The sequence below is a fragment of the Pungitius pungitius genome, chromosome 8, assembly GCF_949316345.1.
Source record: "Pungitius pungitius chromosome 8, fPunPun2.1, whole genome shotgun sequence".
Lineage (NCBI taxonomy): Eukaryota > Metazoa > Chordata > Actinopteri > Perciformes > Gasterosteidae > Pungitius > Pungitius pungitius.
In genome coordinates, this window is record NC_084907.1 from 12019388 (window position 1) to 12034919 (window position 15532).

The window sequence follows — 15532 nt, forward strand, 5'->3', positions numbered from 1 at the left end:
AGTTGTTCTTGGTTTCCACAGGCCTCAGTAGCATCTTCAATGCCATTGCTCATCAGGGCCCACGGCACAGACCAGTAAAAGATCAGCTGAATGCTCGTGTCACGTCCCGCTCACTCGAGCTCATCTCCAGGGATGCTGTTTTCAAAAGGATGTTGCTAAAGCCTTCCGGTTTTTTCCCTTTCTTCCTGGCTTCCTCCTCCAGTTCCTGGATAAGTCGAAGGACGTCCTGCTGAAGCACCAGGCCAGCATCAACGAGCTGAAGAGAACCCTCCGGGAGCCCAGCAGCAAGCTGTCGAACCGCGAGAAGCGTCTGTCGGCCACCTCCCCGAATGGCACCCCGGAGAAGAAGGCTGTGAGTGCGGCACTCGGGGCAGTGATGATGGGGGGGGGGGGGGGGGGGTCAAATCTCCAATGCAGCAATACTAGACATTCCTTTATGGCAGTGCTATTCCCGCCTGCTGCCGTGTCAATGTGCTCCTATTGCTGCTTGGTCTTGTTTGAGCGATGTGTTCCTTTGGCCTCCATACGATGACAGAGAGCATCCTCAGGCCACTAGTGATGTTTATGAGATTCACTCTGTGTCAGGCACTTGAGAAATAATGAAATAGTTGTACCTCCTTTCCCTTTATTGTCCAACAGTGATACAGTTTTTCCTCTTTATGCCAGAAAAAGAAAAGGGTTTTGATCACGTTTGGGTAACGAGGTGTTTGAGGTTAAGATTGTTGTCTTCTGACAGGACAACAATCTGTCCTTTTAGATTTAGATTGAGCCCAACGAATGCCCAGCGTGGTCTGTGTCAGAATATGTGATCTGGCAATAATGTAATCCGCACGTCGCTCCAGGTAAACGTGGGGGGAGGGGGGGGGGTACTTTTTGGTTTGAGTGACAGTGGAGGGCGGGGAAAGTCTCAGTGGAACTCAACTCTTTGATGTTACAGTACAACATGATCAGGGCTGCATGCCTTTAGCTCATCAATAGATACAAAACAAGCGCTGATACCCCCCCCCCCCCGCCTCCTGCCCCCCCCCCCCCCCCCCCCGAGCTCTAACCGCTGTTCTTCCCTCTCCTTTCAATCCGTCTCCTCTGCCTCGTGTCGGCCAGTCGGCGGGGAAGGACCCTGTTAACGATGTGTCTGTTGAGGGGTTCGTCCAGAAGACAATGGTGGCTTCACCTGAGGTTGCAAATCTTCTATGACACGTATAGCTCATAGCATCTGTGGTTTGGTGGAATGCGTATCCAGCGTCATTGTCACTCATATGTCTATATATTTAATTGATACCACCCCATGTTCACTTCTAGAGCGGCAATAGATGACCTTTTGAGATAGTTGGAATATTAAAGTCATTTTAAAGGCAAACATTTGGTCTTAACTTTGATCTCAAATATTTTCTCTGTTTTTACATATTTAACAAAATATATTTAGGGTTTTGGACTGAAAAAACCTGACAATTGAAGACATCCCCTTGACAAATAGCGATGGACATTTAAAGCTATTTTCTGGTATTTTACGCAGAGTGATTAATGGAGAATACCTGCAGATTAATCAACCCTCTTATACTTTATCTACCATGTCTGTGTTGTTCCCTTTACTGTGATTCAGATGATTTTATAGATTTCATTTTTTGCAGCAGCAATTATGATTTGCATGTCTAACTGTGTTTAATCTATACCAACATGTAGGGCTCTGAGGAGTGGGTATTGATTGAAAAACAAGAAACTTATCAACGGGACCGTGACCCGGACCAGGACCCATTGCTTACAACTGAATCCTCATGGGAGAGAAGGGAGCTGGAGAGAGAGATAGACATAGCCAAGATGATACACAAAGATGTAACAGGGTACGACAGGAAAGAAATGAAAAGCCATAGCGATGATTTTACATCCAAAGATTGGCCCAGAGAGGCAGACGAGCACTCTGAGCCGCGCACGGCTAACAGAAGCCGTTTTGTGATTCAATTAACGGAGAATTCAGACTCCTTCAGAGACAAACCTCAAAGCAAACCATCTCCAGCCTCGGCCCCCAACGATGTGCCCGCCGCCTCCCGGCAGGTAAAGGAGCGCACGGCTTCTAAACCGCGCAAAAAGAGGAGACCCCAGAGCTTGAACCTGGGGAGGCCTGCCGACCTCGTGTACGCAACAGGAAGCGGGGATTCCACCGAAGAAGAGAACGAAGGTTCGGGGTCCGACAAAAGCCCAGAAGGAAACTCCCAAATTCTGCGTGATTCCGAGAAGGTGAAAGATGATGACCGGTCCAGGAAGGGTCATCCGGTCAAGGTCTTTAAAGACAGCCAACAAGAGCATACGTCGATAGGTGAACCAGAGCAGGTCAAGAGGACAGTGAGCCAGGTTGAGCCCGCCGACGTCGACTCAGTGAACGGACTCAAGGCCGAACACGAGAGTTCATCCGCCGGCACTAAAGTGGACGGTGGCAAGAAGGTGCACGGACGGGGCCTCATCGACAACAAAGAGCTGGCCGAGGTCAAGCTGCGACAGGTGCGGACGCATGAGAGGAAGGTCAGTAGTTCCGGGGGGGAGGACGTGGAGGGTTTCACGGGGGGGCAGAGGACACTCGTCCACCGCCTCACGGGCAGCAGCTGCCAGTCGGAGATCTCCAGGATCGTCCCTCTCAAGCCCGAGCGCTCCAAAAGCGTGGCGTCCAAGGACGAACGGGACGGCCCGGGACAGGACGAGCTCACGTGGGCCCTCAGGAGAGACTACCGCTGGTCGGTGGGCTCTCCGGAGGGATCCTCGGACCTCTCCTGGGCAGAGGCCGGCGCCGCCGCCCCCCGTCCGGCGTTTGCGGAAGACCTGGAGGGTGTCGCTAAAACGGATCGCCCCGACGACGGCCACCAGTCCGCGAGACGACCCGCAGAGAGCCACTTGTTCGGCTCAAAGATTTTGCCGCTTTCCAAAGCGGGCCCCCCGGCGCCGCCTGTGAAAACGCAGAAGGCTCGCGAGTCCGGGCTCATGCTGCGGAACAGCCGAAACGCCGGCAGGGAGCCGAGCCTGGACGCGGCCAGGAAGAGGCACTCGGTAAACTCTGCTTGGCTTGGCTTAGTCCGTCATTGGAGTCAAAGCATCGCATGAGCTTCAGACAGACTCGCACGGCTTCCTCCCTACGTGACACTCATCCATTGTACCAGCGCCTCTGCGCCGTCAATTCTGTCAAAAAAAAACAAAAAAACGTTTGGACATTTTTCAATATGGCAACCCAATTCCTCCCCTCCCATCGCTCACCACAAAGCACACCGTCTGGCAAATCTGTACAGCTCAACACTGGCTGCGAAATTTAGAAATGGCAGAAATGAATACCTCATGTTTTAGTTGTCGGTTTTTCTTCACCTTTTTTCTCGGGAGCCTCAGATTTCTTTCAAGCTCACGATGTTTTCTGTCAAGGTGGTTATCATCACTGGTGATTTCTTTTTCAATAACTGGAACCAAGACAAAAACATTGTTGTCGCATTCTAATTTGAAAAAAATACCGACATCCAGTATTCTGACAGACATCTGTTATTTCCCGAAATGAGAAATGAAATAGAGTGAAGAGTTGATTGGCAAGTGATTGAAAAACTTTATCAACCTGAAAACTTTGCTAAATATCCCACCATCCTTCCTTTGAGGTGATGTAAACACACCGCTCCCCCCCCCACTGATACAGCCCAGCAGGCAGTGAGCCCCCCAGACACCACAGCCCAGTGACACAGTCAGATTTGCTGCTTTCATTTTCACTGTTGGCACCATTAGAAACTTGCACGCGTTTGTCCCGGCAGGGAATGGAATGGATTTTGATGTGAGTAGACATGACAGCTTTCATCATTCCCCCCCTTTTCATCGAAGTCAAGCCTTTTGCAATGTAGCGGATTAAACGGAGCGGCGGGAGGTGTTGCGTAGCTCAAAGCCCGCGATGACGATCATCCCCAGAATCCCATTGATCTCGGGGAGTGTGGGAATTGCACCACAGCAACCTTCCATTGGACATTCAACACAATCAATAAACAATATGGGTTGAATGTCCCCTCCTCTCCGATTGCAATTCCAGATGTTAAAGCTGCTCTCTGAGAACCTGCTCATTATCCAATGCATGATGCTCTCGTCCTGCACTCTGATCATTCTAACAATTAAAACTGGCTGGAGATGTTGTCTCTGTTCAGTACGCTCTGCTCTTTTTTGTCCTTTAAACTTGCTCGTAAATAGTGCTTGAAATTTGTGCCTGAATGCATTTGGACCTGACTGGATCTGAACAGAATTATTAACTACATATTAACTACAACTACATACAGGTCTAATTTAAAGATTTGGATCCCAGTTGAGGCCTGAAACTGAGCTCACGATGTTCCGGCTCCAGTCACGCTCTGCCGTTAACGTGTGTGTGTGTGTGTCCACGGGTCCCTTCAGCTGGTGCTAACCCTCGGATGCTCTCTCTGCTCTTTCCTCTGCCCCCCCCCCCCCCCCCCCCCCCATGTAGGAGCCTGTCTCCAATCCCGCCATTTATGAAGCGCCGTTCGCTGATTTCAAGGTTATTCATTCGCATTTAAACCCACCTTCACACGCACTGTGCCTCGTTCCTCCCCACGCCCCCCTCCCCCCTCCCACCGGACCGCACCAGTTAGTGTGTAGAAAAATCAGAGAAGAATGAAATGTGTTATTTTTCTCTGGCTACTGCAGTCAAACAGAATAGAATGTGTGGGTAAATGAGCAAATATTGTTAGTGTGACTACTTTAAATTCTCTGCCCTTTTTCATTACCTGAGAAATGGATAGAACCATGAGAATACAATAAGTAATAGTATAATACCTGGAATATTTGAATATCCCTGTATCTGTCTATAACTCAACTGAAAAACGAATATATGTATAAATGAAAGAGATTACTGAATCGAAGAAGAAGACGCATGAAAAAGACCAGAAAGAAGGCCTCAGTAGACTGAACTTTTCTTAACTTAAGTATTTGTTTATTCACAGCTGCTGGTATTGATCAACTATTGGGACTTTTTACTTGTGGTGATCTGTTCTACTGTATATTCAGGGCACATTGCATGTACAGTGACTCTGGTTCTGGGTCCGCAACGATTCCCAGCAAACACAAACGCCTCAGACCCGTTGGTGTCACCTCCCTCCCCGTCCCATGTCATCCTCGCCACCCGCCCTGTCGGCGGTTTTGTAACCTTAGCGTGGTGGTCCTTTCCCTTCTCTAATGGCCCCAGAAGGAGCTCGGCGACAGGAGGCCTCAGCCGAGCCTGGCCTCCGAGGAGGAGGAGGAGGAACAGGAGCGCGACACCTTGGCCTCCATGAGAGAAACCCAACTGGGCATCGAGCGCAAGTGCTCCAGCATGACGGTCAGCTCCACGTCCAGCCTGGAGGCCGAGGTCGACTTCACCGTCATCATGGACCTCCACTCCGGCTCCGAGGACTTCTCCAAGTGCGCGTCGGAGACGGGAGGCAGGGAGCGGCAGCCCGAGGTGGGCCGGGAGGACTTTGAGGAGACCTCGCGGTTCTACTCCGCCCGTCTGATGGGCTCCCGGGACAAGTTTCCCATGGAGGAGAAGCTTCCTGAGGAGGGAGCACATCATGAGGTAGACGGGTGGACGTTTTCATCCTTCTTCATCGTGGCTCACTGGATTCATCCTGCCTGCCTGGATGTGGTGCCACACAACCCTGAAGCTTTTTTTTTCCTTTCGTAAAGCCATTTTTTGTTGTTGTTGTTGGATCCTTTGCCACTGTCTTGTGTTACGTTTTTTCACGGTGACTTTTGTTCCATGCACAACATTTTTTTATAAATTCTCTTTATGTATTGTTCACTCATTTAATCCTTATGAGCGTTTCCTTTAATTCCCGCTGCGCTGCCTCACCATTCGCATGCTTTCATCAAGCCCAACAATCCAATCAAAAAAAGTCGTGTGCTGCTCCGAAGCAGTTTGTCATTTTTCTCTGAATGGGAAATGCTGATGTTGTCTATTTTTCACACAGCCTCCTGTGGCCAAGAAGGAAGCCAGTGCTGTGAGCATGGCCCACATGCTGAAGAGGGCTGACTCCAAGACGGAGAGCCATGCGAATGGATCGGAGGGGAAGCCTGCCGCCATGCATGTCTCCCCTCAGGTGAAGCAACAATAGGAGCAAACCTCTCAGAACGATCAAAAACAATGTGTTGCTCTAAATTCTCATGTCTGTGGCCTTCTTTCTTGGTCCTGCATATTGCTAATTGTAGCAATACATTTATCTATCAAAACTGTATTAAAATGTATTATTTTGCTCGCTTTTTTAGATATTAATTGTCGATACAAATTTAAGCAACATCATTGGTAGAAAGTGAGGACCATGTGACGGCATCGTAGGATCTGGAGTTGGTCTCAATTAGAGTAGGAAGGCTTTTTTTTTCGGGCCGCCATGCTGAGAAGCAATTCCCAGGAGATTAAACTATTGACAGTTGGTGCATGATGAAAGCAGGTGTGAATTCATCTCCGGAGGCAGGTATTGGAATGCAGGTGCCTTATTAAAATGAAGTTAATCGCTTCGGGGCTCTTCAGCCATTCAGCTTGAGATGCGAATGAACTCCTTTGAAGTGCCAGATCTTTGTTATAAGTGGACGAGTGAGAAGCAAATGGCGGATGACGTCAGCGATCCAACAAAGATCCCCAGCACCGACGGTGTTGAGCCACCAGAGGGAGCCGCGTCCTGTCTGTAGAGCCCCTGAGCAGCAGGACCGAGGCTGCCTTTGACTCTGGGAGGCATCGCCCCCCCCTACTGGGTGATTCTTAGTCATGGCTATGACTATATATCAATATGAAACCTTCCTTTGTCTCTTTTAGGAAACACTAAACAGATTCTACCACATTCAGTTCCTATATTTCAATTCATCTCAGATGAACTCACTTTCAACTTCTCAACGTTTTATTTGACAAAAGTCTTTATTGAGATATTTTCTGATATTTCTTTTTCTGAGCAGCAACTGTACCGTACAGATTCCCCTTTTTATTCTGATGGCAAACTGGTCTCCTGATTATCACCGTCGTTGCATCACTTTATCGCTCCTCGTTTCATCCCGTGTCAATCAGTAAAGCTCTAAAAACCCACCCGGATGCTCCACTCGCACGCCGACTATTCAGCGCTGGTGGAACTAATGAGCTTACAGGAGGCTCCAGTAAGGCTGCCGCACTGTGACCAGACGCCTTTGTCACGGCAGACATTTTGGCTTGTCGTGGCAGGAACCGGCGCCATTAACTCTGCTCGGTTCCATCGGGCTGGAGCCAGTTCAGCCAAGTGGGAAGGCGCCGGTTGTGCAGGATAACAATCACTCGTGTGCTTTCCACCTGCAACGACGTGCCACAATGTGTGAAAATGAAGTAGTAGTAGTGAAAATGTGGATTTCATGTCTTTGAAGCTGTGTGCTGTGTGTGTCGCTTGCAGTGTGCAGTCCACTCTGCTGCTTCTGGTCTACTGGTAAAGGATAAAATACGACTTACATTTGTGATTCCAGGTGAAAGTCGTACTGATCCCACTCCGTATCTTCTGAGAATATATAACTAGTTATAGTTTGCCACAGAAACAGATTATAATGTGATGATGTTCTCTGTGGGTTAGTAATACCTGATGGAATCCATCTGTGGGTTTTCTCCTGCAGTGTTTCTTCCATTAAGTTAATAAAGAGCATTCTTCTCTGCTCCAGAACTTCCGAGTTGTCAGCACGCGGGAAGCTCCCGCTGTCCTTAAAGAAAATGGCTCCCCGGTAAGTATGTTTCCAGAGGAAGCACATCAATGTGTGTGTGTGTGTGTGACTTTAACACGTGTGCTGTAGGTAAAGGCCGGATCCCAGGGGAGGGAGTCCGTTGTGTCCCCGCTGACCATCACCGCTGAGAGCGTCACCTCAGCAACCACAACTCAAGTTACCAAGGTAACACCTCCTCTGTTCCCATGGTTACAGTTTAATGGCTGAACGAATAGGTTTCATTCCTCGTTGTACACATGGTGGGATCAATAAACGGAAAAACTATGAATGATGATACCTGACTGCTACACAATAAAATGTACTAGGACATTGGCAGTCATTGAATGCCTTTGGTTTGCTTTGTTTTCTGCAGACTGTGAAAGGAGGCTACTCAGAGACCAGAATCGAGAAGAGGATCATAATCACAGGAGACGATGACGTGGACCAACATCAGGTGAGAAGGACAATACCCAGAATACTTCAACACAACGTTCCACGTTTTCAATAAGTCATACGGGACGTGCGCTGACGCCTCACGCCCCTGCAGGCCCTCGCCATGGCGATCCAAGAGGCCAAACAGCAGCACCCCGACATGCTGGTGACAAAAGCTGTGGTCATCAGGGAAACCGAGTCTCCGACTGAGGAGCTACAGCAGCAGCGAGCCGAGGTGTGTGTCACAATGTGTATTAAGCCATAGACATACAATGACATTCATACAATAGTGAGTCTTGAAAATGTCAAAGTATCTTGAGTCAGAAAATGTAATGTAATAGTTAAAAGGTGATTGTGTAGTGTTTCATTAGAAGGCATAAAGGATGATACAATGTCCATCAAGGGACTAACAAGAGTCACAAAGCTAAACACCTGCAGGGATGTAAAGTCACCTTAGTACTTCTTAACGGGGGGGGGGGGGGGGGGGGGGGCTGCATCCATGTCCATTTATGACTGATCCGTGATGCTGTTTGTCTCTTTTGCAGTCCTGATCGGCCATGGTGGCTCCTGAGACGAGGGAGGGGGGAGGGTGTGGCTCGAGAGCATCCAACGAATGACCCCCCCCCACCCGTCCCCAAGCCCCCTCTCCCGCAGTACGCTACCACCCAGACACGAGGACTCTCTGCCTGAAACACTGAAACGGACTCACCTCCATGAAGCAGCAGACCTCCAGTCTACCCAGACAAAACCAACTGTGACCCCCCCCCCCCACACACACCTGTCCTGGCCCCACCCGGGAACACTGCTTCCCTGCTTAGTTTCTCAAAGCGCAGTCGTCCCACTTGTTTGAATCCTCCTCTATGAGTGATTTGTCTGATGGGGGAGCTTCTGATTCATTCCAACCCCCCCCCCCCCCCCCCCCCCCCTTCACAGGTGGCTGCTTTGGGCTGTGAGGGTCCTAAAACTAAAACTTCCACCCATGTGGAATGAACAAAGCATGGGGGGGGGGGGGGGCGGCCTTTCGCTCGATGCCGCCCCCTCTTGACTGCAACACCTTCAGTATAATCGACTGCTGTCTTATGAGCTTTTTACATTTTTATCTATAGGACGTCATTTATGTGCAGTGTTGCTTGTTCATGAAACGTGTAAAATACCAGATAATCTGCATGATTCAATAGAGACACAAAATACCAGAGGGAGTGGAAAATAATAGTAAGATAACATAGATAATGCATAATTATCTAAATAAAGGCATCCGTATTATAGCTCCATGGAACGCTCTGAGATGATGGGGGGGGGGGGGGGGGTGTCGTCCACTGAGGACAGCTGGGTCACACATCAGTGGACAGCTGGGACCGTTTTTATTTTAAGGAAATGCTGGTCACTCGTTTTGGCCACAGTCATACGATTTTTAGAGATATTTTAATATAAATAGTGTTTTATGTGAAACCTTTTCGACGTGGTGAGTTCACTGACTGCCGCCATGAAGCAGAGATCGTGTGCTTTCCTCTTCATGTGTGACAACCTTATGTGGTTGAGGTCTGACAAAGTCAATCAGCGCAAAGAAGTGGTGCCCACATTTCTCTTTGGAGGGGGGGGGGGGGGGGCAAACCTTTCAGCCGTTTCTTTTCTTGCGCCTGTGATACGTTCATCACTGGCATGAGAGCCATCGATGCTTGCGTTTGTGGGTGCACGTTCACGACCTCCTTCCCGAACTAACACGGGGACTTTATCTGTTTTTCATTAACTCTGTAGGTTTCTAATTGTATTTATAGGAGTGGTGAATGTGAGGCCTGTGCCCCCCCCCCCCCCCCCCTCCCTCCCTCCCAGCGTCACCAGAATGACCTTTAATAATATACTATGCATCACTTAATCACCCGTAGAAGCCCCTGTGCTGAAGTCTGACCCCCCCCCCCCCCCCCACTGCTGACAAATTGCAATAAGCTGCCATTGCTCATGTCATCTGTCACCTGTCCTCTGAAGGGGGACAAAACTGTGAACTGGAACGCAGAGTTGGAACGCAAAAGGAAGTCTGAAAGTGTCGCCCCCTGCTGTTGATGCGTCGGACGACGTGAGATTCCCCAAACTGACCATTTGTGTTTTTCTTCCTTGTTTTATGACACTGGACTGTAGTGAAGGCCCTTACGTCCCATGACTGCAGCACGTAGGTACACTGTAAAGAACAGGAAACATCTGTCTGTGCTCCAGGACACTACACGCTACACGCCACATGTACACATGTAGACCTGCGTGTAGTAGCCGTGTAGACATCGAGCGGAGCTGTGTTTTTAGCCCGTGGGTGTTAAACCAGTGTCTCGTGAGTGGGGGGGGGGGGGGGGCTTATGTTTGAGGTCGTGGTGACGGGAGCAGCAGCCGCCCTTATCACAGCCGTCAATCATCCCCGAGGCAGACGTGGAAACGACCCCCCCACCTCAGTCCAAGGGCGAAGAGGAGCTGGTCTTACGAAGAGAATTACTGGCCTGGACCACAAGGGGACATCGAGGGACCTCCTCAGCGACATGACAATATTTATTGGCCCCATTAACGTGGATGATCCAGATTACGGATTAAAGGTTGTTTTATGTTATTTTTCTCCTGAAGAGCATGGAGCTGCGCCGCTGTTTAGCCTCCACCTGCTGTCCTGCGCTGCCTTCTTGCTCCACATCCCCCCTCGTGCTTGGTGGTGTGTATTTGCTGTATTTGCATTCAGTCTAAATGGAAAACATACCTGCATAAATAAATGTCTCAGTATGATTCAAACACGGTGTCTGACTCCACTGAAGAGGGGGAAAATGTTGGAAAATGAATTCTTTGTGTACTTTATTACACGACTTTCATCCTTCAGCAGGTCATCGTCATAAGTGATGCATTGTGGGTAAGTGGAGGGTGGTTGTAGTGACACAGGGAACAGGTCATTGTCCTTCACTGCCATCTTCTGGCCTCAATCGGCACAAAGATGTGCAGGTTTCAGCACGTTATTTCTATGCTGGTAGCGCCATCTAGTGGGCTAAACACAGGTTTGCACGTGTTTGCACGTTTTGTCCACTTTCCTTAAAAGAGGACGCCACAGGTTTTAACAACGTGATCATTTTAAAGAAATATTTATTCAGAATATATTAAAACGTGGGTGGCATGATTGCAGCACTTATTGTAAGTGGCTTTGCCAAAAAAAAACAAGGAAAGTCAGCTCCATTAAAAATGTAATGTGATGTGTAAAAAGGTCACAGTAGAGTGAGATGACGTCATGAGAAAAGGAATAGAATATATCGTCAAAAGATTTCGAGAAAATATGTCATTGTAAAGTATGAATTATATGTACGATATATAGTATGTAAAAACGGAAAAACAAAAACAGTCTTATAATCGGTCATAAAGAGTTGAAATATTGTATGGAGAAGAAAATAAGACGTCCTTCAAATAGAAGACAAACTGTACAATGAACGTCTAATTTTCTTTTTGTATTGTAAAAAAAGTCACAGCATAGCATGTGAAAATAAAAAGTAAGGAAAAGTGAATTTATAGTACATTGAAATAAATGTTAGTATGTAGTATGTTGTATAAAAAGGCCTTTCTATACTATGACAAAAGGCCAACAAATGAAAATACAAAGTGCCATATTAAAGAAACTAAAAGTAAAAGTATTTCAAGAAGTCATATCATAGTGTAACTAAACAAGTCATGAAAGTAAAATGCTTTGTATTGTCTGATGAAAGGAAGATACATGACCAGACATTAAGCTTTTTTGGCACATACTATTAAACTAAACATACTGTATTTGACTTATTTAGCATATAGCATACATTGCTATTATTATTAGGATAAACTATACCATGATATTTGCAAGACATTTCTAACAGAAATGGCATAAGGAATCATATCTACAATTGTTACCTGATACACCAGGAAATATGATGAAGATATTGTTATCAGATCATAATCTGAACCTTTCGGTTGGCCTTAGTCTGCCCTCCCATTTCACCTAAAAAAACTCACATGTTCACACATGGATGTATTATGAAATGTAGGGTTATTGGAACGTGACCCAACTCTGGAAATAAACGTTTTAATCTGTAGAAATACATAATTATATACATAAAAATAGTTTATTAAACTGTTAGATGTAACAGACCTCTACATCCACGTGTTTTATTGGTTTAATTGTATTCAGGACAAATAGCGACCAGAAGAGAAGAACATTCTCTTATACGTTAGTCCTATTATGTAGTGACGGACTGACCCACAGAGCTCTTATTGTTCTATAAATCAATAATCTTTATTAACACAGTATAAACAACAAACAGCAACAGAGGAAACCCTCACGTAGAGCGCACATGGACACCTCGCAGGGGGCTGACTGAGACAGAAGCAGAGACTCATCATGGTTCAGACTCCAGGGTACACATGGTATACTATGCACATAGTACACCCTAAATGAGCAAATGCAGGAACTTTGCACGTTGCCAAAGCCATTCAGTCGACTTGCAGATGGACAGAAGAGAGGACAAAAGTACAATCATGCTGAGCAACAGTTAGCTACAGTATGAAACAGAGTTATTACATAAAAACCAAGTAAATCATCTCTTTAGAAAGGTTTTTTTTCTTCATATAAATGATTTGAAGTGTACAAAACAGTATATTACACATTTCTTGATGAATGATTCTGACTCAGTAGCCTACAGCACACTTCCCTTCAAAGTACAAACTACTTAACTGGATTACGAGCTACGTACAGACTGCGCGGTGCCTCTGCAGCACGGCCGTCCCTCGTGGCCTCAGGAGACGGCGGGAAAAGGAAAAGATCAGCAGCATTGTCTTTAAATAAGAACACACACCTATAAAATGCACCAGGCCTCATATATTGCCAATATCCCATGCGAAATATCAGAATGCCATTCATAGTACTCTGGGCCCCTCAGCATCGCACTAAGGACCCTTTCTTCCTCCCCGACCCCCACAAAGCGGATCCCTCAACACAGCAGCATGTAAACATCCGTGTTCAATGTTTCTAATGGTTTCGATATACATATGATAAGTTAAGGCTCTTCAAGGACCTGAGGATTTTGAACATATGATGAGGCACACAGAAGGCAAAGAATCGCTCTCTAGACACGGGGCTAACTGAAAAAGGGGGGAGGAGCACGAGACGGCCACAAGGGTCCGGTCACCAGGTATCAATGGCCTCTAAAGCAGCACGGCGCCATTACAGGTAACGGGGTTGGTAGCTATCATTTGGATGCCTCTAAGGACCCCATCAACCTTCTTTTTCTCTCTCCAAAGAACACGATCCTCCGACGCGTCAGCATCCATCGTGATGACAAGGACCTGGATGATGAGCGAGCTGTGATTGCTGTGACCATTCCGTCTGTACACAAAGCCATCCCTTCTGATGTCATGGTCATGTTATTTCCAGTTCAGCTCCAAAGATGCTTCAGCATTCTTGTGTTGTGAGAGCAGTGGAAGTGTCTGTCGACGTATAATTCTAGCAACAAACCAAATGCATCCCTCCCTGGGAATATTTGGAAGGCCCCAATAAGTGGGCTTTGGATGAAAGCTACTTTGCATTTAGCCTGTTGGCGCACTGCAAAGGGCCCGTGTATCAGTCCCCCGGGCCTTTCATGTATCAGTACCCAGATCTAGAAAAGTGGACTATTTGTAGGCTTTTGCTTTGTGCGAGGTGTGATTGGACCGATACTGAGGCAGCTACACGTGATATAGGCTCTGCTGCCAAGATGACACCCAGGCTATTTGAAAAGTATGACCATACCACCCGTCTGGTAAAAGTAAATGCAGTGGTGGAGGCAATTTTACACAACAATGCTTCTATTCACATGATGGGTTTGGAATGAAAGCAGTAAGGTAAAGAAACAATAAAGTGCTGTTGGCATCCGTGTCATTTGAAGAGTACTGGATTTGGTACTGCATCATTGTTTTTTAAACAATTTTAAGAACTCAACAGGAGGAATGATTACAAAGACTCTTAATTTAGATGTTTGTGGGTGTTGCATTTAGACATCTCTACTTCTTTATTTACTTTATTAACTGAATAAGGAGGATGACCTAAAGATAATATCGTTTTTTTTACTCATTTGGTTAGAACTAGTGCTGTCAAACGATTAAAATATTTAATCACGATTAATCACATTTATTTTTAAATTAAATTTTTATATTGTATTCTAAATGTCATGTTTTCCTTTTTAATGCTCTTATCGACATGGAAAGTGGATTGGCTTGCATTATGCAAATTTTACTGAAAAACAACAGGGCGGTACAAAATAAAAAGATGAAGTGCATCTTTCAGGTAAACAAGGACTCATCCTGAAGTGCAGTTAAACCATGACTTAAAATTTTCTTTTATTCAAGTTTACTGTGAACAAAGCAGTCAGGCCTCTGATTTCAGAAACAATGAACGGTAACAGTAAGGTTACCAATAAAAGGTGAGCTGCTACTTCTTTGCTTTCAGCAGCTACTCAAACAGACTGATGACATTTCAGACAACAGTCATCACCCCCCCCACCCCCCCATGGATTTTTTTTTAAAAGAAAACATTAATCTCGCGATAAAAAAAATGTACATCGTTAAAATGGGTTTTTATTAAATAATTAAATAAGGCGTTTAACTGACAGCAGTAGTTAGAACCAAAGTATTTCCTTTGTTTAGAAGACAAAAGGTGCATCACATTCTTAACCTCCAGTCTGGATGATTCTATGTTGTTTGCCATGCACCTCGTTTTCCTCTCACCCCCAAACCCAGAAGGACGTCCCATCGATTAATAAAAAGAAACTATAAAAGCTCAACGTGTCATACAAAAAGATGCATATAAGACGTTTTTCTCTTCATTTTTTTGTTCTTATGAAAGCTGCTTTGGTAACAACATAGTCACGACATCGGTCAATCTCCTTTACTCAGCCTGGGTGCAGGGGGGGGGGGGGACCCTTCCCAATCATTTCAATAGCGTATTTATTTTATTTTTTTCACATATTTTTTGATTTCCTTGACTTTCGACTCTACAATCTAGATGAATGGATCTAGTGGGCCGTGTCAGATGCAACGTCCGCTGAGAGCTGTTTGTCATAAAGATGTCCGTGCTGTGAAAGACAGCGCTATTGTGCTGAGGGCTGATAGGGTGGAGACCTTGGACGCCGAGCCGACGGCGTTGGGGCCTGAAACGGGAAAGAACCAGACTGTTAGTGTGTTCGCTTTAATCCATGCGATTAATGTGGCCGAGATTAATGCGGCTACGTATTTCACCGTAGGTGTCAAACCTTTGTTTACTTCCGTCAAACGGACCACTTAAAGCCCCGCTGTGCTAAGCTAGCTGCTAGGCTAAGCTAGCTGCTAGGCTAAGCTAGCTGGAAGAGTTGCTAGTTCAATTCCGCTGGAATTCTGCCTCCAAAAATAC

General features: G+C 46.5%; 2 protein-coding genes across 13 annotated transcripts in view; one reads left to right on the forward strand and one right to left on the reverse strand.

Annotated features, from left to right (window-relative positions):
- Positions 1-10893, forward strand: part of LOC119229508 (band 4.1-like protein 1) — a 50272-nt gene extending 39379 nt beyond the window's left edge. For 5 of the 11 annotated variants that reach the window (XM_037489927.2, XM_037489931.2, XM_037489932.2 and 2 more), the window contains 11 exons: positions 203-352; positions 1102-1176; positions 1681-3033; positions 4466-4516; positions 5204-5572; positions 5967-6095; positions 7663-7722; positions 7792-7887; positions 8075-8155; positions 8249-8368; positions 8679-10893. In XM_037489927.2, the coding sequence (XP_037345824.2) occupies positions 203-352; positions 1102-1176; positions 1681-3033; positions 4466-4516; positions 5204-5572; positions 5967-6095; positions 7663-7722; positions 7792-7887; positions 8075-8155; positions 8249-8368; positions 8679-8684 (2490 nt within the window). In that variant the 3' untranslated portion in view covers positions 8685-10893. The remainder of the gene's footprint in view (positions 1-202; positions 353-1101; positions 1177-1680; positions 3034-4465; positions 4517-5203; positions 5573-5966; positions 6096-7662; positions 7723-7791; positions 7888-8074; positions 8156-8248; positions 8369-8678) is intronic. The other 6 variants (XM_037489930.2, XM_062563727.1, XM_037489933.2 and 3 more) reach the window with 6 other exon arrangements.
- Positions 10894-12369: 1476 nt separating this feature from the next.
- cntn4 (contactin 4) overlaps positions 12370-15532 on the reverse strand; it is a 106886-nt gene continuing 103723 nt past the window's right edge. For both annotated transcript variants that reach the window (XM_037490454.2, XM_037490453.2), the window contains exon 23: positions 12370-15293. In XM_037490454.2, coding sequence (XP_037346351.1) covers positions 15202-15293 — 92 coding nt within the window. In that variant the 3' untranslated portion in view covers positions 12370-15201. The remainder of the gene's footprint in view (positions 15294-15532) is intronic.